The sequence below is a fragment of the Puma concolor genome, chromosome C1 (genome assembly GCF_028749965.1).
Source record: "Puma concolor isolate L17-30 chromosome C1, mPumCon1.1.hap2, whole genome shotgun sequence".
In the NCBI taxonomy this organism is placed as follows: domain Eukaryota; kingdom Metazoa; phylum Chordata; class Mammalia; order Carnivora; family Felidae; genus Puma; species Puma concolor.
The window spans coordinates 46,385,559-46,409,059 of record NC_141674.1 but is presented as its reverse complement, the minus strand read 5'-3'; the positions used below and the strand labels follow the sequence as shown (position 1 = coordinate 46,409,059).

General features: G+C 44.4%; 1 protein-coding gene across 18 annotated transcripts in view; it reads left to right on the top strand.

Annotated features, from left to right (window-relative positions):
- The window catches only part of DAB1 (DAB adaptor protein 1), a 1,146,801-nt gene extending 1,124,847 nt beyond the window's left edge, over nt 1-21,954 (top strand). For 17 of the 18 annotated variants that reach the window (XM_086717103.1, XM_086717107.1, XM_086717108.1 and 14 more), the window contains 4 exons: nt 2,873-3,421; nt 7,208-7,335; nt 7,677-7,787; nt 18,562-21,954. In XM_086717103.1, coding sequence (XP_086573229.1) covers nt 2,873-3,421; nt 7,208-7,335; nt 7,677-7,772 — 773 coding nt within the window. In that variant the 3' untranslated portion in view covers nt 7,773-7,787; nt 18,562-21,954. The remainder of the gene's footprint in view (nt 1-2,872; nt 3,422-7,207; nt 7,336-7,676; nt 7,788-18,561) is intronic. The other variant, XM_086717109.1, reaches the window with a different exon arrangement.
- Nucleotides 21,955-23,501: the final 1,547 nt, after the last annotated feature.

Genomic DNA, 23,501 nt, shown 5'->3' with positions numbered 1-23,501 from the left:
GAGTTCGAGCCCCGCGTCGGGCTCTGTGCTGATGGCTCAGAGCCTGGAGCCTGTTTCAGATTCTGTGTCTCCCTCTCTCTGACCCTCCCCCATTCATGCTCTGTCTCTCTCTGTCTCAAAAATAAATAAACATTAAAAAAAATTTAAAAAAAAAAAAATTCTTGAAATTCATCGATAATATAACTTACCTACACAGCTTTTTAAAAAGTCAATATGATGCCTGCATTATAAGGAGGAACTTTTCAAAAGCTAACTTATAATAAAAAGATACATATCTGAATACGGAAAACGCCCAGGTCCGAGCACACTAGATGTCCTACTAAGCGGCCTGGTGTGCATACCTATAAAGAGCGGCACTGCAGGTGCAGACAGATGCATGAACGTGGTGTTGGCTCAAACACCAGAAGTGTTTCTGTCGGGACCACGGCTTTTCCAAATGGGGAGCAGCTCTTAACAGTGTTTCAAACAAAACAAAATACAGTCTGCCCTCAGAGTACACAGTTGTGACCTTCCTAGAAAACTGTGCAATGAAACTTTGCCTTTCCACGTAATTCAAAGTCCAGTCCTTACTCAGTTGTAATATACACTGTGGTATAACTTGCACACGTTGGTCTCAGACATTGTAGGATATCCACGCTCGCCGCCTCTTAAATGCGGGTAGTGTCTCCCTCTAGCAAAGTGCCCTGACACCCACATACACGCCCCAGATATCCTGGTCACCTCCTAAGGGATGGTAGCCCTCCCAACTGAGAACCCCTGGGCCCCACCAAATAAATCAGAAAGTAAGAAACACACTTGCAGAATTCTCAGTCTGTTGGTGGGCTTAAGTCACAGCCTTATTAGGTGATAGGTGAGGTGAAACTCAATGTAAGCGACTGTCAGGTTTGGAGTATCAACATCATTGTGTTTTCGCCCCTCTTAGTTCAGTGCACTAGGGCTCAGGGGATCTCATAAGGATATTGTCTGTGTTGCTTCTTGATGCTCCATAAGTGCATTGCACACTGCTGGATTAATCAGCAAGAAGCCCATGTGTCCTGTCTCTGACTCTCTGGCACCTCCTGTCACCTTGCAAGGAACCGGCTAGACTTTCAATGCCGCCCCCATTCCTTATCCATCATTGAAGGGATCTGAGGCTGGAGTGTGAGTGACGCCCTCTGCACGCGATTTCTCTGGGCTCCCTGGGTCATTGACATCACCCATGACCCGACCAGCACCACAGCGCCTGCCTGCCTTCCCTTTGGAAGTTGCTAGGATACCCTGCATCCACTCCTCCTTTCCTGGCCTCACTGCTGCACACCTGCAAACTCCTTCTGACAGCCATGAAAAGGCTGGTTTTGAGAAGTCAGGCCAAGTCAGCGTCTCCATCCTCTACTCCGCCTGGCCGGGGCACCTGTCTCCAAGGCTCAGCGGCACATGCATATGGCCCCTGGGCCCCCTGAGAAGGGCACGGACCACCGGAAGCACGTGGGAGTTTCTCTGGGCCCGCCCACACTTTGCCGAAACCCTGAGTGACTGTATCAGGTGTACTGACCGTGCGAAGATCAGAAATTGGTCTTGGCCATCTGCGTGGGGCACTGTGGTACAGAGGGAAGAACATTAGCTTCGGGGATGGACGACCTCAGTTCAGATCCTGATCCCACTTGATGCTGACTGTGTGACCCCAAGCACAGTACTTTCCCTCTCTGAGCACCAATTTCCTTATCCCTAAGATAGAGATAATAAGAACACCTCCCCTGCAAGGATTTTGTGAAGATGTAAAGCATCTATCTAATGCTGTACCTAGAATGTTATAGTCATTTCATAAGTGGAAATGATTCATGTTACTTTTGTTCATGTGAACATATCAGTTGTGCTGCTTTTAAAATGGTTATATCTCACCTGAAAGGACTTAGTACGGCGAACAATTCTCACGGCAACCTACATGAGTAGACGCCCTGGAGTTTCGCAGTACCCAACATATGCCACTGTATGAGGTGCCCCCGAGTAGACAGTCACCTAAAATTGACATCGTCATCATAACACAGAAATCATGTGTAATAATACCTGTAGCTACCATTTATTGCATGGCTGCTGTATACAGGCAAGGAATTAAGTACTTCAAAGGCTTTATCTGATTCAAATACTACTAACTGCTAACATTTACCAAATGCTCACTCTGTGTCTGGTGTAGTACTCCACCTCACATACATCATCTCCATTTATCTGTAAACCAGACCTGTGTGACAGAAGGTATTTAACGTCCCCTTTTCAGATAAGGAGGCAGAGCCCTAGAGAGCTTGTGAGCGCTCCCTAAATTTCAGAGATAAGAAATGGCGGTCTGAATTTTAACCCGTGCCTCGCAAACTGACACTCTGGTTCTTCTTGCCTTGGCACACGGCTTCGATGCCTGGAAGGAAGATCTTCCTACCTGGCTTTCCAACAAGGAGCCTGACTTTGAGCTTAGAGAACTGGCGCGATTGAGAATGTCCCAGGCCTAGGAAGAAGGGGAGGCAAGATTGAAACCCACATGTGCCTGATTTCCAGTCGTCTGCCTTTTCCCGTGGGGCACACCGGCTCTCGAGGCTCTGGTGTCAGAAATCTTTAGCAATTCTAGCAATATTGTCATTATCCCCCAGATGTCTGCCTGGCTTGCTCCCTCACTGCATTCTGGTTTCCTCTTATGAATCGCCTGCTCGGAGAAGTTTCCCCTGACCATTGCTCTAGACAGAACGCTCCCTGAGAGTAGGGACTTCCGTCTTACTCATCTTTGTGTCTCCAGTTCCTTGCACATAGCCTGACACTTAATGGTTGTTCCGTTACCTTTCTGCTTATCCCTTGAATCCGTGGATTGTTCTTTCCTAGGGTGCCTGACTATTCTTCTACCCCCTTCCAGGTTATGTTGCAATGGGCGCTGTCCTCCCATCCTTCTGGGGCCAGCAGCCCCTCGTCCAACAGCAGATCGCCATGGGTGCTCAGCCACCAGTCGCTCAGGTGATGCCAGGGGCTCAGCCCATCGCATGGGGCCAGCCGGGTCTCTTCCCTGCCACTCAGCAGCCCTGGCCAGCTGTGGCCGGGCAGTTTCCGCCAGCCGCCTTCATGCCCGCACAAACTGTTATGCCTTTGCCAGCCGCCATGTTCCAAGGTCCCCTCACCCCGCTTGCGACCGTCCCAACCACGGGTGACTCCACCAGGTCAAGTCCACAGACCGAGAAGCCCAGACAGAAAATGGGGAAAGAGATGTTTAAGGATTTCCAGATGGCCCAGCCTCCACCCGTGCCCTCCCGCAAACCCGACCAACCCTCCCTCACCTGTACCTCAGAGGCCTTCTCCAGTTACTTCAACAAAGTCGGGGTGGCACAGGATACAGATGACTGTGACGACTTTGACATCTCCCAGTTGAATTTGACCCCCGTGACTTCTACCACGCCATCAACCAACTCACGTGAGTGCCTGTCTTTGGAAACATAAATCCAGTGAGAGCGACACCTTGCTTCTGGAGTCCGTGAACTCCTTTCGGTTCCCATGCAGCAGGCTTCCTTGTTTACATCACTACTAACAATAATAATAGCTACCCGGTACGAGGTACCAACAATAATATACGTACCTACTTCGTATAATGGCTTTGATTACTTTTATACTCATAACAGTGCTTATTACAGGTTTTGTTAGACCTTTTTGGCCAATAAAGTGAAGTTCAAAAACAGGAGGGTAGGCAGAAGGGGAGCATCGAATACAAACCTGTCGCTTTTCTACCATGTCACTCTGCTGCTCAAGTTTTTATTTGTTCACATCCATTCGCTCATGATCCCTGCTTATGACACACAGATTCCTGAAATGGAAATGCAGGGTGAATGGGAACCGCAGACGTTTGGGGGACAAGGACAAAAAATTAGAACAGAAAATTGAGATCAAGAGAAAACTTAGGGGAGAGAAAGAGCAGCTGTAAGTCTCGTCCAACTAGTATAGTAGAAGCCAGATTTGGGCTTACGGCTTTGGGTAGGCAAAGAGAAAAATCAGTAGCGTCGCAGAAACCTCTAGACTGGGAACCAAGGAACAGGTTGATCACTTTGTAGTTTTGTGCCTATGGGCGAGTGATTTTATTTCCATGAGCCTCAATTTCCTCATCTCTCTTAGGCTAAGGGATATTAAAAGGATTCAGTGGTACAGTTACTGAAGCATTGTATACCTCACGGAGTTTAAAGTCTTTTTATCACCATTATAGTTGCATAGTGAGTGGTTTTCTGCAGAATCCCGACCAGGGTTCCAAGCCTTGGCTCTCCTACCACAAGCTGTGTCTTTGGGTAAACGTATGACTTTTCTTCTTCACCTCAGCTGTATCATGGGTAAAATATGCGAGTTGGCTTGGATGAGCCACGTGCCTCCTAGTTCAGGCATTCAGTGATTCTGTCCCAGCTCACTTTTCTACTGCAAGCATCCGGAAAACCATACCCATGTAGCCAATCAGAATCCAGACACGCTTGAGCGTGGATATGCTTGGTCGGCACCGTTCGCAAACGTGTCTGGCGATTCAGCCTGTGCCTTGACAATTGATAAGGGAAAAGAAAAGTCTCATGGAACAATGAGTTTGGCGTTTTCATTACTGTCATAGATGATATGGATCACTGCTTGGCCAGTATCGTGAATTGTCGAAAAAATCTAATGCTAACACAATTAGATAGTGTCATTTCAACCAGGTTTGGAAGGCTGTTCTGAAAAGGAATGTCTTCAGTGTGTATAAACAACACGCTTCCACTCAGGCCATATGATCTACATAGCAGGGGCCTCACTATTAACTCTAACTCATAGGGTTTCAATGAAGAATGATGAATAAAAAATGAAATGGTCAAAGAATGAGAGCCATGCATAAATAAGCTTCTCTTGATGACAAGCGCTCTCTTTCAACAGGCTTGTGTGCCAGTCACAAATAAAAGGAAAGTTTCAGTTCTTTGAGGACAGGAAATGTGTCCTAATCGTTCGTACCCTTCTCATAATGCTAGCATAGCATCTCGCCCGTGGGAGACATTTGAGAAAGGTCATAGAGATTGAAATGAAGGAAACAAAGGCCGCTCAGTTACTGTTGTGTTTTAGAGCAAGGTTCTGCAACCTTGACTCTGTTGGTATTTTGGGCCAAATCATCCTTTGATGTGGGATCTGTGCTGTGCTCATAGGACATTTAGCAACACCCTTGCCCTCCACCCATTAGATTCCAGAAGCACCCATCCTCTGCCCCTAGTCGTGACAGTCAAAAATGATCCGAGATATTGCCAGACGTTCCCCAGGATTTAAATTGCCCCAAATTTAGAACCACTCTTGTAGATTATAGAGGTATTCCAGAAAACCTTCTGTAGCCTGAGACATGTCAATAAATGCCTGATTATGCTTCCAATCAATTTCATCTGGTAAGTGGGAGCAGTCTACCTCTCAGACAGCAGCTCAGCCTGGGTTCTCAGCCTTTAGTCAGCAATGAGCCACTTCCAAACACAATTCAGAATCCAGTTACACTATCATGTATTAAACAGCTGTCACACATCAGGGTGTTTCCAGATCGCTCATCTCACTTAAACCCACTACAACTAGTTTGCTCCATAATCGTCTCACAAAACAAAACAGATTTCCTTTCAAATTAAAAAAAAAAAAAGTTTTATTTCAAAGAAAAGAGTGAAGCCAGTCTTTATATCCTCTTATGCAGAAGCATCACCTTCAGCATGTTTTGAGTGGAGGATCAGTCAGACCAAAAGTAAACTGCAACCCGAGATAGAGCGCACGGTCTGACTTCAGCTCAGGTTATAATCTAGCCGTTTGTGAGTTCGAGCCCCGCGTCGGGCTCTGTGCTGACAGCTCAGAGTCTGGAGCCTGCTTCAGATTCTGTGTGTCCCACTGTCTTTGGCCTGCCCCCCACTCACGCTCTGTCTCTCTCTCTCTCTCTCAAAAATGAACAAACATTAAAAAAAGAGGGAAATGGAGCACACAGTTGGCCACACAGCAGAGACCGACCCGTGTTGAATCCCAGCACTCCTGTTCCGTGGCACTCTTAACTCTGAGAAAGTCACTTCACCTCTCTGAGCTTCAGTGTCGTCATCAGAAAAGAACAATAGCTAAACAGCACTTTGCAGCATTCACATTAGAGAACGCCGTGAATGCGGTGCCCAGCTTGCTGGCACAAAGTAAAGAGCATCATTATTCTAAATACATATCCATCAAGGCAAAAGGCACTCACCAAGTTTGAGAATCACTCACTATCTGACAAACAGCCAGATTTAGTAAATTCTGGACAGTTATGGTAGGGAGGCCTTATCCGTGTCATTTGGAATTTAGCTACTAAATCAAGCCATAACCACTTCCTCATTTGGGGCTGAGCCAGTGACTGGTGTTTTCCAGGCCAAATTGGAAATCGCTGAAAGAAGAATAGCTTCAACTGGCATATTTGTTAGAACCTCTGGAACAAGTGAGATGAGGAAAACGTGGGAAGGCCGGGACAGAAAGCGTAGAGCCTTACGCAGTGAGAAGTAAAGTGCTAGTTGTCAACCTGCCAGCAGCTCCATCCATACCCCCACCTCACTGAGGCTATCTTCGTGCAACACGTGTTTATCAAATACCTGCCGCGTGTGAGGTTCTACCATTCACCAACTGTGTGGCCTTGGGCAATTTAGCACCCTCACTTCCCTTATCCGTAAAATCAGGATAACTCCTACCTCAAAGAGGCTTTGGGAGGGTTGGAGATCCTGTATGTGAAGTTTCTGGCTGCATCTGACACATAGAGGGCACTCGATACATGGGCATCACCATCCTCCGGTCTATTTATTATTGAAATAAATGCATGACGGTAAGGAAGAGAGAAGAAAGAAAGATCTGGTCGGTGCTTATCACCTGGAGTGTGTAGAAATGCAGAGTTTCTGAACCAGTAGGTCTGGGGTGGGGGTCCAAGAATGTGCATTTCTGGCAAGTTCCCAGATATGCGACTGCTGCTGAGCCAGGGACCATTCCTTGAGAACCACTGCCCGACCCGCCCATATGCACCTGCTCCGACCTGACCATCAGGTGTGTGAGAGGGCCAGGATAAATACGTACAGAGGAGATGTTCGCTTGTTCAACCGGCCTGACTTAGGATAGAAAGCAGAGTGCTGGATTTGACTCCAATATAAGCCGATCCCTGAGGCCCCTGTGGGATGTAAATGGTTGCAGCCAGACACTTAATGATGTTCCCTCTCTGTGCATGGTCTCTGTGTAGCTCCAACCCCAGCCCCTAGACAGAGCTCTCCGTCCAAATCATCTGCATCCCACGCCAGCGATCCTACCACGGACGACATCTTCGAGGAGGGCTTTGAAAGTCCCAGCAAAAGCGAAGAGCAAGAAGCTGTAAGTGACCACCTTGTTCTTTCTGGTTTTGTTGTTCCTTAAGATTAAGACCTCTGTATCTGAAATGGACGGTGGGCAAGGAGCCCTGCATAGACTCTCAAGTTCTAGGCGGGGTGCGCGAGGGGCTGTCTTTCACGTTCAAATGAGCAGCTGAAAGCCATGTTCCTTTCATGAAGTCCTTCCCGCGAGTCCCGCATTTGTGGGTGTGGCACCCGCTAACCGCAGGTGCTGTCTCCTTGAAAATAACTGATTATATGTGTGCATGAAAATGTGCCCAGCTGTCTAATGCTTTCCGTTGTTGAAAAGAAAAAAAAAAAAAGTGTTATCTTCTTGTGTTCTAGCCTGATGGATCACAGGCCTCATCCAACAGTGATCCATTTGGGGAGCCCAGTGGGGAGCCCAGTGGTGATAATATAAGTCCACAGGCCAGTAGCTAGATAGCACAGGTCTGGGTAGGTATCTGTTCTTTTTATCTCCTTCACCCTTCAGCTGTCTGCTTTCTGTTTTGCTTGTTCTCCATTGCTGAAGTCACGTCCCTGATGTTTGCACCCTTTCTCCCTGCCTGAGCATATTCCTGATGTTTGCACCCTTTCTCCCTGCCTGAGCGTATTCCTGATGTTTGCACCCTTTCTCCCTGCGTCGTGTCTATTTGCCATCTTGTTCTTCCTCATGGATGCATGACCTTTGACGTATACTGCTAGGTAGGGGTTAGGGTGAGGAGTGGGGATCGGTCCCATTCTTTTAGTAATGATATGTTCTGAGTGGATGGCGGTGATAGAATGAGGCATGGTCAATATTAACACGGATTCAGTTTCTGAAAGCATCAGCATTCTGAGATGGACGCGTCCTGCCCACCCTGATAATTTCTCACTGCGGTGGGATCCAAATGCTTTAACCTTTGAAGCAAAGTGTCCCTGCATCTGCCTACACTCCACAGACCTAAAGAGGTCACCAACCAAACATCCGGTGAAGCCAGGCGAAGAAGCAAGAACAAGCCTTGGAATGAGACTGATAGACGTAAGCTCACAGCAGCCCATTTAGTGTTGCCACAAGGGACCCCCTCGCCCTTCCTAACGTAAAGGCAAAATGCGAAGCTCAGAGACACGTAGCATTCGCTTGAGGCACTGCTGTTTGCACCTGTGCTACAGCATGTGGTTTGCTACTGAACCACTTCAGATTCCATCAGCAGCTACTTTGAGAGAAGTGTCCTTACACTCACTAGAAGTGGCTTCTGGCACTTGACTCTCAATACATCTGATTTGGTCCCAAGAAAGAGGAGCTGATGAAGCAAACCTTCTCAGGAGACAGAAGTACACCTCGTTGCCCAGACGTGGTTTCTCAGGTCTCTCCTTGACGAATGTGTTCGATTTTCAGATACCTGCCTAGTTTTCCACAAATGTGTAGGGCTGCAAGGCTGTACCCACAAGAGTTCCTTTCCTTAGTCCTGAACAGCGTGGTCAGCACCATTAAAATGGTAAATAGTTTTCACCATTCATAACTCGGTGCTGAGGCTCAAAATCCTCCGTTCGCATGTAAGTTATTTTGACAGTTATTGAAAGCTAAAACAGTGTTTGGGAAGTGCATTTTGTTAATAGATTTTATGATGAAAGAGCTCAACATGCTGTATATTTTGCTACATTTTATACCAGTACAGTAGCATATAATAACACATATGCCATGCAAAATACCCGTCTAAAAATTCAGCCTTGCAAAGCTCTTTGGGAAGCTGGTGAATTTAAGGCAAAGTCAATGTTCCAGGAAAGAGGAGAGCTGAGGATTATGGGTGGATGGCTTGGAAAGATTCCCCAAGAGGTTTCCTACCCCCTTGTGTATGTTTTATTTCACGTGCTCAACCTTTTTGAAAAATTTGATGCATGAACCAGAGGTGACAAGAGCCATTCGTCAGTATAACAGCTAACATCATCCTAAAATTGAAGTTCTTCTAGAAAACAAAGATGACTTACACCATTTGCAGATCAATGTATCAAACCCTCATCTTTATGAGCCCACTCAGCTTGAGACAGTCCAACAAGCTGAACCGGGTCTTGGGGCTTCAGTCTATTCCGTGTTTGATGCTCCATCCAGAACCCCATGCCATGGGAAAATGTGATTTCTTAGTTCTCTGGCTTCCCCAGTCCCATAATCAGAATGATGCCAGCTGGGGGCTCACAGGCCACCTCTCACTTCCAAAAAGTAAGCAGGCTTACATTCACATATAAATTATAATAAATGGCTCCCAACCCCAAAAGGGCTGGACTGTAATCTTCAATGAAACAGTTTTCTCCCTTTGAACACTTCACTTGGCATGATCACATTTGCCTGTTGAGAATCCCACGCCAAGAGGCTGATGCCAGCCTTGCAGACATATCCCCTAAGACACCCACAGTTGAAGTCCACATGAGCCTTTCTGGGCCCCTCCATCAACAGCAATACAAGCTGCATGTGATCTTTCCGCCCCTGTCACATCCGCTCATCTGCGCAATTAGAAATCTAACTGCACCAGCTTAGGGCCTTTCCAGACATTTGGAGAAGGGACACTGTGAAGAGAAAGTTACATCCGTGGCTCTATTTTCCCCTCTGTTTTTGTACAGTTGGAAAGGAGGAGTCTTGTCCTTCTTATCACCCTTGCATTTTATCTCCAGCTGCTTCTGATTAGAAATACCCACACGGTTCTTAGTAGGTGGGGTAACATCTGTTAATAAGTGAAAGCCATATCACACCGTCACACCATAGTAAGAGAGAACAAACGGACTCAGTCCTCGCAGGTGGAAGCTTCAGTACCAATCTCAAACACCAGTTCTGTTTTAGCAATAAAGGGAAATATCTTCAGTTATTTCATTTTTCCCCTTACCCTCCTGTCTGGGACAATCCCGTGTCTTTGAAAGACTGGGTCAACAGGGGGGGAAAAAAGAAAAAGAACCAAAATAATATTGTAATGGCTGGTGTGGGAATGGCAGGTAATTTATACTTCACTGATGTGTTGCTGGAGCAGTTTTAAGGGCGAGATGTTAGCTTTTGAGGAGATGAAAGGAAAATGAAAACATTTATTTGGTTAAATGGCTAAGTAAATAAACTGCCTATCAGACTTTCCCAGCTGTCAAATCGAAGTTGCATCTGTAACAATGGGGAATTGTTTGGTCTGTCTCCCTTAGTAACAATAGATATTGCCATAAATAATAAGTCGTTGTCATGTTTTTAATACCGATCTTCATAGTGGGAATCCAAAACATGTAAAATATTATCTGATGGATTTCTAGTGTTCAAGGGAAAAGAAAGCTGAACTTCAGACGCTTTAGGTGGAAGAATCTTTTAAAAAAATTAAAAAAATAAAAACACAATCTTTGTAAGAAGAAAGAAAGAAGTGCATAGAGTCAGGGACTTAGGTCTGGATTATGGTTTCAAAGCTGGTGACCTTAGGCAAGCACGTAACCCCTTTGTATCCTGGTCCCTCACGTGGATAAATATGGGTAATTAGTTATAACAGCTCCTTCCCCAGGCTGCCCCAGCATCAATAATCATGACCATGAAAGTGCTTTGTCGGCTTTGGAAGTAGAATACATGTATTTGGAATTATTGTTATTATTCTATTTTTAAATACAATGAAACAACAGAGCCTTAAACCAAAGAACCATATAAAACAGAAAATAATCTGTCTGTCTCTTGCACATAACAGTCAGAGGCAAGTCCAACCCCAAGGCGTTGGAGTCATGCAGTTAGGAGATGGGAAGGGCCCCTCTGAGGACCATGTCGGCCACGGTGGAGAGGTGGGCTGGGTGCCCAGAAATATTTAAAAGACGAACTCAGGAGACCGTTAAGACTGAAGGGAACTGGGAGGTGAGGACAAGGACATAACCAAGGACAACCCCCGCATTCCTAATTTGGGGAACTAGACAGGACAGCATGCTTGAGCAGAGAGAGGGTGGGTTTACTTTGGAACTTGAGTTGAACTTGAGATGCCCATGAGACAGCCAAGTAGAGATGCAGGAGGCTGCTGGATTCAAGAATCTGGAGATCAAAAGAGAAAACCAGACTAAACAGCAAGATTTCGAAATGGGTCCAAGCCACTGAAGGGATGGGCACAAGTAGAATATGTTGATCGTTTAGACCAGAGGTCAGCAAACTCTATAAACGTTTATGCTTTGGGGCGCCTGGGTGGCTCAGTGGGTTAGGCATCCGATTTCGGCTCAGGTCATGATCTCACGATTTGTGAGTTCGAGCCCCGCCTTGGGCTCTGTGCTGACAGCTCAGAGCCTGGAGCCTGCTTCGGATTCTGTGTCTCTTGTCTCTCTCTTCCCCTCCTCCACTCATGCTCTGTCTCTGTCTCAGAAATAAACAGACATTAAAAAAAAAATTAAACATTTATGCTTTGTGGGCCAGGTCTCTGTCACAACAAGTCCACTCTACTGTTAGAGAAAGAAAACAACAAGAGATAATGCATAAAGGAACGAATGTGGCTGAGTGCCAATAATACTTTATTTAAAATACTTTATCAAATTAATTATTAAAAACAGGCAGCCACCAAAATTGCCCAACGGGCTATGGTTTGCCGACCTCTGATTTAGATCCCACTCACTATCTCTAGAATCATTCTGCAGAAGGTAATCACCATGCCTTTCATTTACTACTACTAATAAAATAGATTTCAAAATTACTAGCATGTTTATAACCCTTCCAGAAACATCACCTAATTCAATCCTCAGGGTCACCCTCTTAAGTATTTTTATTATTCCCATTTCACAGATATGACAAGTAAGACAAGTAGACAGGTTAATGGCTTGCTAAAATCACAAGATTTACACATAATGGGGCTAGGATTTGAACCTACATCCACATTATATAGCTCGAGAGCTCTCAACCCCACCAGGACCACATGGGTTTTAGTAGCTTCTTTTTGACTTAACAGCTGTGTGACTGGAGCTAGATGGCTTCATTTCTGACCTTTGGTCTTCTCTTCTGTAAAACAATTCCCATATCCTTCCAGCTGACATTCTAGAACCTTCTAACTTGTCCGGCTCACCCAGTCAGGGTATGGAAGACCCACTCCTCACACAAGATCTTTAACAGCACCCCTCCCCCAGGCTGCCTTATTCTAACAAAGGACAGGACTGAAGCCCCTTAAATATGCTGACTTTATTAGGGTTCCCAGAGACTATTGGCCTGAGATCCAGTACCCTCTCCTGATGACCAGGACTTTACTCTGGACAGGACCCTCTGCTCATGGCAGAGAATTGGTGTCAACAACCTCAGCGACTTCATCTACTTTGTGACAACAGCAAGAAAGATGATGTACATGTGCAAAGCAGATAATTTGTGTCCATCATTGTTGGAGAAATGTAGAATTGATCAAAATGTTTGTGGACAGCCCCCCCCGCCCCCAACTCAGATTTTGCATCTCTGGATTCACCAAGTGTGTTTCAACATCCCAAGATCCCAGGGAGCAAGTGCATTTGGGCAGCAGTGTCCATCTCTGAGGTATTGGTCTTAAATCCATCCTGTATTTTAAAGACTTTTCTACCCTGAAAGGCAAACATGCAGCCTGAAAGTGATCAGAAAACTTTGTGGGGTTTTCTTTTTCCTTTTTGTTCAAAGACTCCCAGCATTTGTTAAAACATTTTATGTTATCTGAGCTCATTTGTTACTTGTTACAGTCCCTTGAGGTAGATGTTACAAGCCCCATTTTACAGATGAAGAAACTGAGGCCCAGGTAAAATGCTTGCCTAAGTTCATACAGGAAGTTAGGATTGCTAGGGTCTTTCTGGCTCTAAAACCCATGCATTTTTAATGACTCTATTCATGTCTTCAGATAGGACTTGATTCATTTCAGCCTCATTTCCACTCCCTGGCTACCACCACCTTTTTCATTTGCAAAGCCAGGAAATGTAAAAACCCCACTTAGCTGGGCCCCAGTGTTGGGGGCTGGTTATTGCCTCAGCAGGGTGGTGCTGAGGGGCTCAAGCTTTAGCTCCTATCTGGCTCCGGTCTGACCCCTGGCTTGGCTAAGTGTTGACCCCAGACATAGACAGGCTTGCTCAGCAAGCTGATTGCATGGTGCACATTGACCTCTCCTCTGAGACCGCCTTTCTCAGCATGCCCTGTCTTCTCTCCACCCATAATTTTTTCAAGGGACGTATCCTTTGGTAGATGCAGCTAAAAAAGGCTTCCGAAAATAAACTTAATAAAAATTAAATGGGTGCAAAGGACTAAGCATAATTTAGGTGGCTTCAGAAAGGGGCTCATCGTAAGGCGGGATAGGAAACTTCAAGCCAAAATGGTGTGGCCAACTGGGGGAAGCGAGGAAGCAGACACAGAAATGAGAGACCACACCCTGGGCTGCTCTCCTCTGTTTCCGAAACTTCAGGAAAAACAACCCTCAAGCCTGAGGCCTCAGCTTCTCCCTGTAGGCGAGAGGTGTCAGGCCCCGAGCCGTTCTTACTTTGACCTTCCACAAGAGGGAGCACTGGTAGTGGAGAGGACAGTGGGCATAAGGATACCTGAGTCCGTTTGCCTGAAACTCCAGAAAAAGACAAATCTGCTGATAGTGGTCAAAAGCAGATCAGTGCTGGTGGCTGGCACTGGAGAGAGGGGTTGACTGAGAAGGACACAGGGAAGGTTGTGGAAGTTCTGTAGCTTGATCGGGGTGACGAGGGCCACACGGGTGGATATGTTTTTCGGGACTCCTCCGACTGTACACTTAAAATAGGAACATTTCATTGTCTACAAACCACACCTCAGTGAAGTTGATTTTAAGATGAGAATAGGTGAACTCACAGGAATGGAGAGCAGATTAGAGGTTACCAGGGGTTGGGGCTATGGAGACTGCTTAGTAGGTGCAGTCTGTTTGGGGTGATGACAGAGTTGTACAACGCTGCAGGCATAATTAATGCCACTGAGTTGCACACTTAAAAATGATTCCAATGGCAAATGCTTTGCTATGCATATTTAATTGCAATTAAAAAAAAAAAGCTAAAAAACAAGCAAGCAAATAAAACCTGGTTCTATCCCAGCTCTGCCCTGTGCTGCCTGAATGACCTTGGGTGAGTCCCCAAAGTCTGAGAAACTTGCTTCTTTGCTATAAGTAGAGATAGGAATATCCAGGGGACAGCCTCACTATGAAGCCCAAGTGAGATGGTGTCTGTGAGCTAAGGAAGTCCTTGCAGACTGTATATGTTTCTGTAAACATAAGCTCTTATCGCCCTAATTCTGTGATTCTCCATGGCTACTGTACATGAACACATAATTCGTACGGGGCATCGTCTGCAAACATGTGGAAGTGTCTTCTCCACGGGACCCTGCACCCAGATTCTATAGGTTTAACCCCACATTCTTTCCGCACAATTTCCCTGGGCTAGTCCAGTGCCATTATTAGATTTCCTAACAGAGCCCCGTTACAGTGGCTCCTATGTGCTCTGAAGGAGAAGCCACCTACAGGTGATTGTGAGGCCTAAAACTACCTTCTACAAAGGAGGGATAAAACCACATCCCCAGGCAAGAGGGACCTAACCTTTTTGGAGTATCTCTTACGTGTCAGGCTTTCTGCTAGGTAATCAATGTATATTTCCTCCTTCGATCCTCACCGCACCTCTCACAGAGAGGACTTCTAGGCTCATTTTACTAATGAAGAAACTGGAAATCAGAGGGGTAAAGTGACCCGCACAGAGTCCTCCAGTCCTAGTCCCCTGCCGTGAACTGTATAGACCTCTGTCCACACTGCATCATGTTATCTTCTAGTATGTTCTACACAGTGAGCTCCACTGTGCCCAAATTCTGAGTGGGAGCAGAGTGGCCCATGTCACCTGCAGAGTCCAGAAAGTCTTTCTACTGGAGCTGGGTCTGAAAGTAGAAACTCCCATTGTAGGACAAAGAGAGGCCCCAACGGCAGAAGAAACTGCCCGAGCAGAGTCTCAGAGATGGGAAAATCCTGTCATGTGACCAGGGTGACCAGAAGAGCAGAAGGTGGGGCATAAGAGAGAGAATGGAAATAGATGAGGCTGGATAAGAACGTGGAGCCATATTGGAAGGGTGCCATCCTGAGGGGTTTGCATTTTCTTTGGGGTAATAAGGAGTCAGGAGGATTGTTTTGAGCAGGAGAATGGCATGACCAAATCCACTGCAGAAAGATCATTCTGGCAGAGGCATAAAGACATTTAAAAAAAAACAAAAAAACAAAAAAAAACCATGATTTACGTGACCTGAAGGTTGGGTTTTGATTCACGGTCTGGAAGGGGCATTTATTAGCTCTAATGGACTAAGAGACAAATGGGTCTCGTGTGCCCAGCTAAGGAGCTTTGACCCTACCCTGTGGGTGATTGGGAAGCCTTTGAAGGAGGGCAGAGATGTGGTCAGATCTGCCAAAAGAAAACAAAAAATATCAATGGTGTGCTATGTTAATGTATGATTCCATTTAGGCTTCTGGAATATTGAAAATAGCCTGAAGACCCCACCATGACCTTGCCAGAAGCCAGGTCAGAAATTTCTGGATCAAATGATTTCTTACTCCCCTCCAGCTCTGACAGTCTAAGATTCTGTAACAAGGAAGTTAAAGCTATTGCCAAAACGTATAATGCATCACAGTGTCAGACTTTGGGATTATCTGCTGCTTGGGGTTTTCCACACCACTGCTCCCCTTCATTAGTGGGGATAATTGAGAGTTGACTGCAGTCCTTACCACTGTTGTGATGGGTATTTGAAACTAAATTCCGGCAAGCAGGAGATGTGTGAATATTTATCTCAGCTGCGGAAAGTTAATGCAGTGTGGCATTAATTACCCTGTCTGGGCCTGCTGTCTTCTTCTGTTTTTAGGTGTCATTCTCTGTTGAATAAATTAGTTTCCAAAATTAGAATAGAGCAAATTGTAGGGTGAGATCAAGGCGGCCTGAGTTCTTAGGATATCCAAAAAGAAGAGTGGGCGGAGCAGTTCTACCCAGGAATGATGAAGATACATCCTATAGCCCAGCATAGACAGGACATGTTTTTTCCCCAGAACTTGTACTTGACTTCACTACTTCTCCCTTTGCTCCACCCCGCCCACCCCCAAAACACAAACACGGTAAGGTTGCATGGTTAGCCTTGCAATAGGTATTTGAAACATTTCAAGGCATTGGTAGGGAAGAGATGAGGTGCGTAACAAATCCTCTTGCTATAGATTTTGCTGGGTTAGAGTTTGAGAGAATTAAGCCAAACTGGACTGTATTTAGGACAAAGTGATCAGCACAGAGGAGAGAGTAGAAGCTGTATCATAGTCATTCATTAATCCAACAAATTCATTCATTGAGCACCTACTGTGCTGGGTCCGCACGTGTAAGATAGCAGAAGAACTTAGCAAGCAGTAACCCAGAGGTAGGATACGGAATAATGGGCTTCCCTGTTTTCTGTCATGAGACATTTGGGAGAAAGATTACACTTACTCTGTATGTTTCTAAGGGCAGTATGAAGTCCCATGGGTGGGAAGCATGGGAATTGGTATTCTCTCCTGTTACAGAATAGGGGGTCTCAAAGGATAGACGGATGCTTTTTCCTGGAAGAATACAGACATAGTGAGGTCTAGAAGAAGACATCTTAGATTTGACAGCAGGAGTCCTGGATTCTGTTCAGGATGTGGTTTCTAAGTAACTTTGTGATTCTGGGGAAACAAAAGCTCCCTTCTCTAGGATTCACATTCTTCACCTATAAAATGATGGATCTGGACAAAATTATCTCCTAGTCCATTCCCACCGTACAATAAAAGCAAGCAATGTGATCTATTAAATGCATGAGGTGCAGCTCGATGACCTTGAGATCACGCCACTTCTATGACCTTCAGATTTTATCTGCAAAATGAGATGGAAAGAATAAAAGCCACTCCCAGGATGGTTAAGCAGATAAAATAAGACAGGAGGGTGCTTTGTAAACCCCGAAGCACTCTACAACACTACAGATTGAAGGACTGGTCTTTTCTGTCTCTCTCTCTCTTTTTTTTTTTTTCATGGCAATTGTTGTAGTAGCCTAGAAAAAGCACTGGACCCTACTTTCAGGTCTCACGTTCCAAACTTCACTAGCTGTAGGAGCATGGAAAATTGCTTCACTGCTTTGTACGTGATTTCCCATTTGCAAAACAGATAAAACATCTGCTTTACAAGTCTGTTGTGATAAGCTAAAAAGACACCGTCCTTAAAGATACCTAGCATGGTGCCAGACGCATAGCCAGGGCTCACAGAATATCAGTTCAATCTGATGGTTGAAGAAAATAAGCAAATAGAAAGGATCTATACCCACATGGCAACAGGCAGGCTAATAGAGAAATATGACAGAATTAAGATGTCACTGTTTCCTTTTAACTCTGGCGCAAATATCCAGGAGTGGACAGCAAAAGGTCAAGTGTAAAGGAAGGGCCTGTATATGCCTAAGACCAGTGTCTTGATCTGATCTGCTTGGCCAGTGCACCCCGGGCCATCTCAACATGAAGTCTCTAGTGTCAACAAGGCTAAACACCATTTCCCATATACCTTTGGACTGAAGGTTTGCTTTGTCACATACAGGTCAAAGTCCCTGTGTGCGTCTCAGGACAGCCAGTTCCAGGGTGCAGGCGGATGACTGGTCAACCCTGAAGCAGGAGATTTAGTGGAAACGAGTCCCAGAAGCTCTTCACTAAGAGCTAAAGGCATAATCGCTGTTTTTCCTGCTCAAAAGTGTACTCAGTCCTCACTGCCTGCAGAAACCAAAGACAGTTTGAAATAGAATTTCAGTGGTTTCAAGCAGACATTCATAAAACTATGTTGGAAAATTTTCGACTCGACTCTTGATGATTGTTATTTTCTGAAGACCTCTTACTGCCAAGCACTGTGCTTGGACGCTTTACATATAGATTATCTCGAATTCTCTCAATAACCCTGTAGGATAAACAGTATTATTCCTACTTAATGGTTGGGAAAAGTGAGGCTCAGCAAGGATAAGTATCTTGCCCACCTCACACAGGTCGTCCAGCTCTCTCTGCTGTACCATCCTTTTCCCCTAATGGGGAACCAGTCTCAGCTTGAAAACCAAGGACAGACCTGGGTGAGTAGTTATTCTTAGTGATTAAACAAAGTTGCCAAAATGACATGCGTCATGATCAAATAATCCAAAACGTACCTAAGGTCATCCATCATAAACTGTCATCTTTCTGTTCTCATCCCAAACCCTCTTTCCCAAGCTGTGTCAGGAAATCCTAACTGGAAAAGAGCAGGTCTCACTCTGTCCTTCTGTCCATAGGAGCTGGAGCCTCTCTATGCGCAGATCAACAGACCTAAGAAATAGCATCGATGTGGGCTCATGGCAGGTGCTTCAAGACTGGCATGGAAATCGGCATCGTGACAGGCTCTCTTGTATTCTTTCACCTCACCTCATCCCATGAAGAAATTCATGACTGCCCAACAGAACTCATTTGGAAGAGGGACCTAGGAATTCATGGCAACAATGGCAGATAACTATGGCAGCACAAGAGAAAAAAAGACACACAAAAGTATAAAAAAATCATACCCAACATTAAATCACAAGTCAAGCCAATGCTTACCTGACAAATATTCTGAGCTCTCTCAGCATGGGTTTAAGATGACCCAGTACACAAAATCATAATTCTCTTTTTATTTCTCAACCTGTTGGCCACTGTAAAGACATCAAATGTGGAGTTACAGGCCTCAGAGAGTGACAGCAGGGTTGGCACTGACTTCTTTTAGACATGAGCAAGATGTCCTCGTGACAACAGTATCGTCATCCCTTTGCCTTTTGACGTATGATGATGTATTTTCATCACTCCACAGGGCCTGGTCTGCCATTCTGTCCCCTTTCCTTTGTCATGTTTAAAAATTAATGGGTGTAAAGATTTTTGTATCGCTTTTGACTTTTTTTAGATATGGGTGAGGAAATCTAACTGGAAAAGAAAAGCCTCATATGAAAGGAATTCACTTGAAAATCACAAGACAGATAAGTGGTTGATTATGATCAAGAATGTTGCCAAAACACCCCTTTAGCTCTTCTGCACTCTGGTGAAGACAGACAGCTTTCAGTTCGAATCTTCATTCTGCGAGTAGGAAAGGACATCGGAATCCCATTGATGAGAAAGACGAAAAAATGCATCTGGTTTTCTAAGAAGCTCTAAACTCTTAAGTACAATAAAATGATATTTTTTATTTTTCCGATATCTTGCTGCTGTGATGCTATGCAGACAAGTGTCTTCTCCACGTGCCATTTTCAAAGAAAAGTCATTTGCCAAATAATTCTGGTACAATCCTGGTTATGCGGTTTTGGATCTTAAAACCGACTTTCTAATGGAACAATGGTGACACGAATATTCGGAATAACAAACTGATTCCAGGATCACAACTGTTCATCGCTATCTCTTTTTGTACATCAGAAAATTCAAATGGGATTTTTATTTTATAACTTGAAAAAAAAAAACCTTACCATTAAACTCTTTAAATATTTAAGGAAATGGCTTTAAGGAGTTCTAATGAAAAAAAAAATGCCAGTTTTTTTTTTTTTTGTAAATATAAATGTTAATGAAAATGCTTTTTAATAATGCCATTACACTGTAGAGAAGGTAGCAGATTGAGTGCAGGATGTGACAAACTTGATGGATGGGGCTCCCTCTCCAGATGTTATGTGGAGCAGATGGGGGAAAGCTGGAGTTCAGGGACAGCTGGCAGAGCAGTTGGCCAATCCATAGCTAGTGAGCAAGAAGGGAGCACGTGACCCCACCGTCTACTCCAGCCCTTCCACAAGAACACCCGCCCTCGGTGGAGAACACAAGAAAATGCTCACATTTTGAAGGCCTGTCCTTTAGATTCTGAAACTCCCTCCCATCTCTTCACGCCCACCGACCCCCATAGAGATCATTGAACTGTTTGTATGTGAAACAGAAGAGTTTAAGCTTCCTTTTTTTACATTGATGAGACAAAAAGTACAGTGTTCAGTTCATACATTTAGCACATGATTTTCATAAAGAATCTCTCTATTTTTGCCCTACAGAGAATTGTGCTACAGGTCAAGTGTGTTTTCCCGATGTTCCTATGCAGTTCCAGTATGTTGAATTTAGTGGTTTAACACTAAGGAGAAAACTTTAGAGGACCATGCGGTTAACTGGATTTGGGGTTAACTATCATTACTTGGTTTTAAACCTTGGAAAGTAGAATTGGCATTGATATGATTGACTTCAGTACCTGTGTATCTTGGTTCTTCATATGAACAGAAACAAAAGCGATTTGAAAGAAGGTAATACTTGGCTCACAAAGAGAAAATCGAAAATCAAGGTAATTGTCACTGCTCAAGGCCCAAATTTTACACTGACAGATGGCTGGAACGTAATTTTTTCCCACTTAGGTAAACTGACCAAATGTCCGTACAGAATATATGTCAACGCCATCCTAATGTGGAAGGTCCAAAGAACCAGAAAAGCGAAAAGGGCCGTTTACCCCCCTCCCCCCGTAGCTGTCACCTATCGGTCCACATGATTTCTCCAGGAATGCACGTCCATTTTATAATTAAATAATCCTTTCACACAAAGGGGAAAATGGGAAAGGTCTGATAACCATGAGAGTCGTCTTAAAACCGGTTCAATCCTGTTTTCTGGGGATTTGATACACTAGGCAGTTCCCATGGGAGAAATGGCTTAAATTGCTCCGTTGTCCATGATTCTGATTCTAACAAGTGGTGCTATATCTTCTCCCTCAATATGGCTGTCTTGACTTTGTCTTGAAGCACGACGCCATTACACTGATGCTTTGGGCTGCCTGTGACACGTTCAAAGTGAACGCTAGCCTGGCCAGTGTTGCTGTTTCAGTTACACCTTCTGGAGTTCATTCCATAGCAGGGAGTGACAGCCCAGTGGACCTGTCATCATTCACTGAATGTGACCCAAAGTGTAACTGGCTCTGCACTTAACAAAGAGGCCCATGTGATGCATTGCAGTGAGGGAAATAAGGTCAAGATTTTAAACTGCCATCCACGTTGTCATTGGCAGAATTCTGTCTTTTAACAAGCACTGGTTGGTGAGCTCAGAACCACCATATCCTATCCCAAGAGTACAGTGGAATTTCCAAATAAGAGCCGAGGACCAAAACCAAAAGGCCCTGGAGAGTCTGCCCAGTTCCGGTTAGACCGATAGAAAATCCGTGTGTACAACTGTTAATTCCTCATCCTTCACTAGCACTAAATTTGTCACTTTAAATTTTGAAACCAGGGAAACGCCACCTGTCCTTCTGTCCCCATGCCCCGTAGCTCTACAATCTTTCCATGCCGCAAGACTTTTTTTATAATTCGTCCTCATCCCAGTGTCTCCTGAAACCCCATCCTGTCATGTACCGGGCACCTTCTTTTAAAAAAAAAAAAAAAAAAAATGTTTACTCTGTGGGTTTGGTTTATTTCAATTTCTGCGTTCTGACACATATTTTTTTAATAAAGATGAGAAAGAGAAAGTGACTGTTTCAGTACATTTCTAGACCTACTTTAACTTTACCTCAGATGACAGTTTGTTAACATATATGGACACATTATTTTTAACTTTATGTACAATACATTCAGCAACAGTGAAATTTTTAGAAATTTTCCATTAATTTCTGTAACACGCCATGTATAACTGTTAACAAATAAACATGTTTGAGAACAACAGCTTAGCCTGGTTTTATTCTGCAAGTTTCTACTGGATACTCAGACGAAGGATTGGAAGACAAAACTACTTCTATCTAAGCATCCACCTGACCAGGCAAAGGCCTGTTTTCCTGGTGGAAAGAGGAAGAAAGCTTCATTGAGGAGTTAGATCAGCTCATCCTCACTTTACTTCAGGCACTTGTATGCTTGAAGAAGCAGTCACAGCGAAGAGAGAGGAGTGTGTAGTCAAAAAAGACCACCCTGTATAGAGGTGGTATTTAGACTACATGTAGCACTGGACTTCCAAAATTGGGAAGGACCCCACGACTAGGTCTGTGAGTTGTGTCTCCCCCTTAAAAAAAAAAAAAAAAAGCCTGATAAACTCTTGGTTTGAAGACCAAGGTTCATCGACACCTTCAAAGAGTTTGCGTAGTTCAGTGTAATGTCGTCTGCTTTAAGAGATCCAAAGAGGAAGCATTTATCTTTCTTCACATTCCCCCATACAGTCCACATCAACAAACATGAGACAACATAAGACAAAACTCAGGTTTGGAGCTGGGCCTTGACTTGTATGTGTATTAACAGAAAATGTTTATGTGTGCATATCGATGTTTATGCATGTGTATGTATGTATGTGTATATATGTGTGAGATTCTCATTTCATTTTACAACTAAATTAGTTGATCAGCCAGATCACAGATTGCAGTTAGATCATTGACATGACAAAAAGTAACACCTCCGTTTAGGAATGGTTATGTTAATAATTGCAGACCCACGTGCCCTCGTATGACCTCGTTATACAGAAAGTATTAAACAGATGTTATTGCCACACTGAGACAATGAAGGAATGGGCTGAAATTCCAGCACAATAAATTTGGGGCATATAGAAGACACAACTTTCATACAGTAAGAAATGCTCACTCCTGGGGCGCCTGGGTGGCGCAGTCGGTTGAGCGTCCGACTTCAACCAGGTCACGATCTCACAGTCCGTGAGTTCGAGCCCCGCGTCGGGCTCTGGGCTGATGGCTCAGAGCCTGGAGCCTGTTTCCGATTCTGTGTCTCCCTCTCTCTCTGCCCCTCGCCCGTTCATGCTCTGTCTCTCTCTGTCCCAAAAATAAATAAACGTTGAAAAAAAAAAAAAATTTAAAAAAAAAAAAAAAAAAAAAAAAAAAAGAAATGCTCACTCCTGTATCAAATTGCTAGAAAATATTATACAGGCTCTTGTGAATAATAGCTGTGGCTCACAATTATGTGCCCAGCAGGTGCTACAAGCTTTTTGTCCATTGCCCCAGTTTATTTCCTTAACAAATGGGTAGATATATTCCCCAACTTATAGATTAAAAAAGACACAGAGATTGAATAACTTCCAGCCAGCAAATGGTAGAGTTGAGATTTGACTTCTGAGTCTCTTTACTCATAGTTGTTTTTAATTGTAAAAAAAAAAAAAAAAAAAAAATTCACTTTTTTTAATAGTTCTGCATAAACTCATTGACAGCTTTGACTTTCTTTCCCAGACCTCTAGTTGATCTTTGGTAATAAGGTAGATTTCTAAGTTCCTCCAGTTTAAA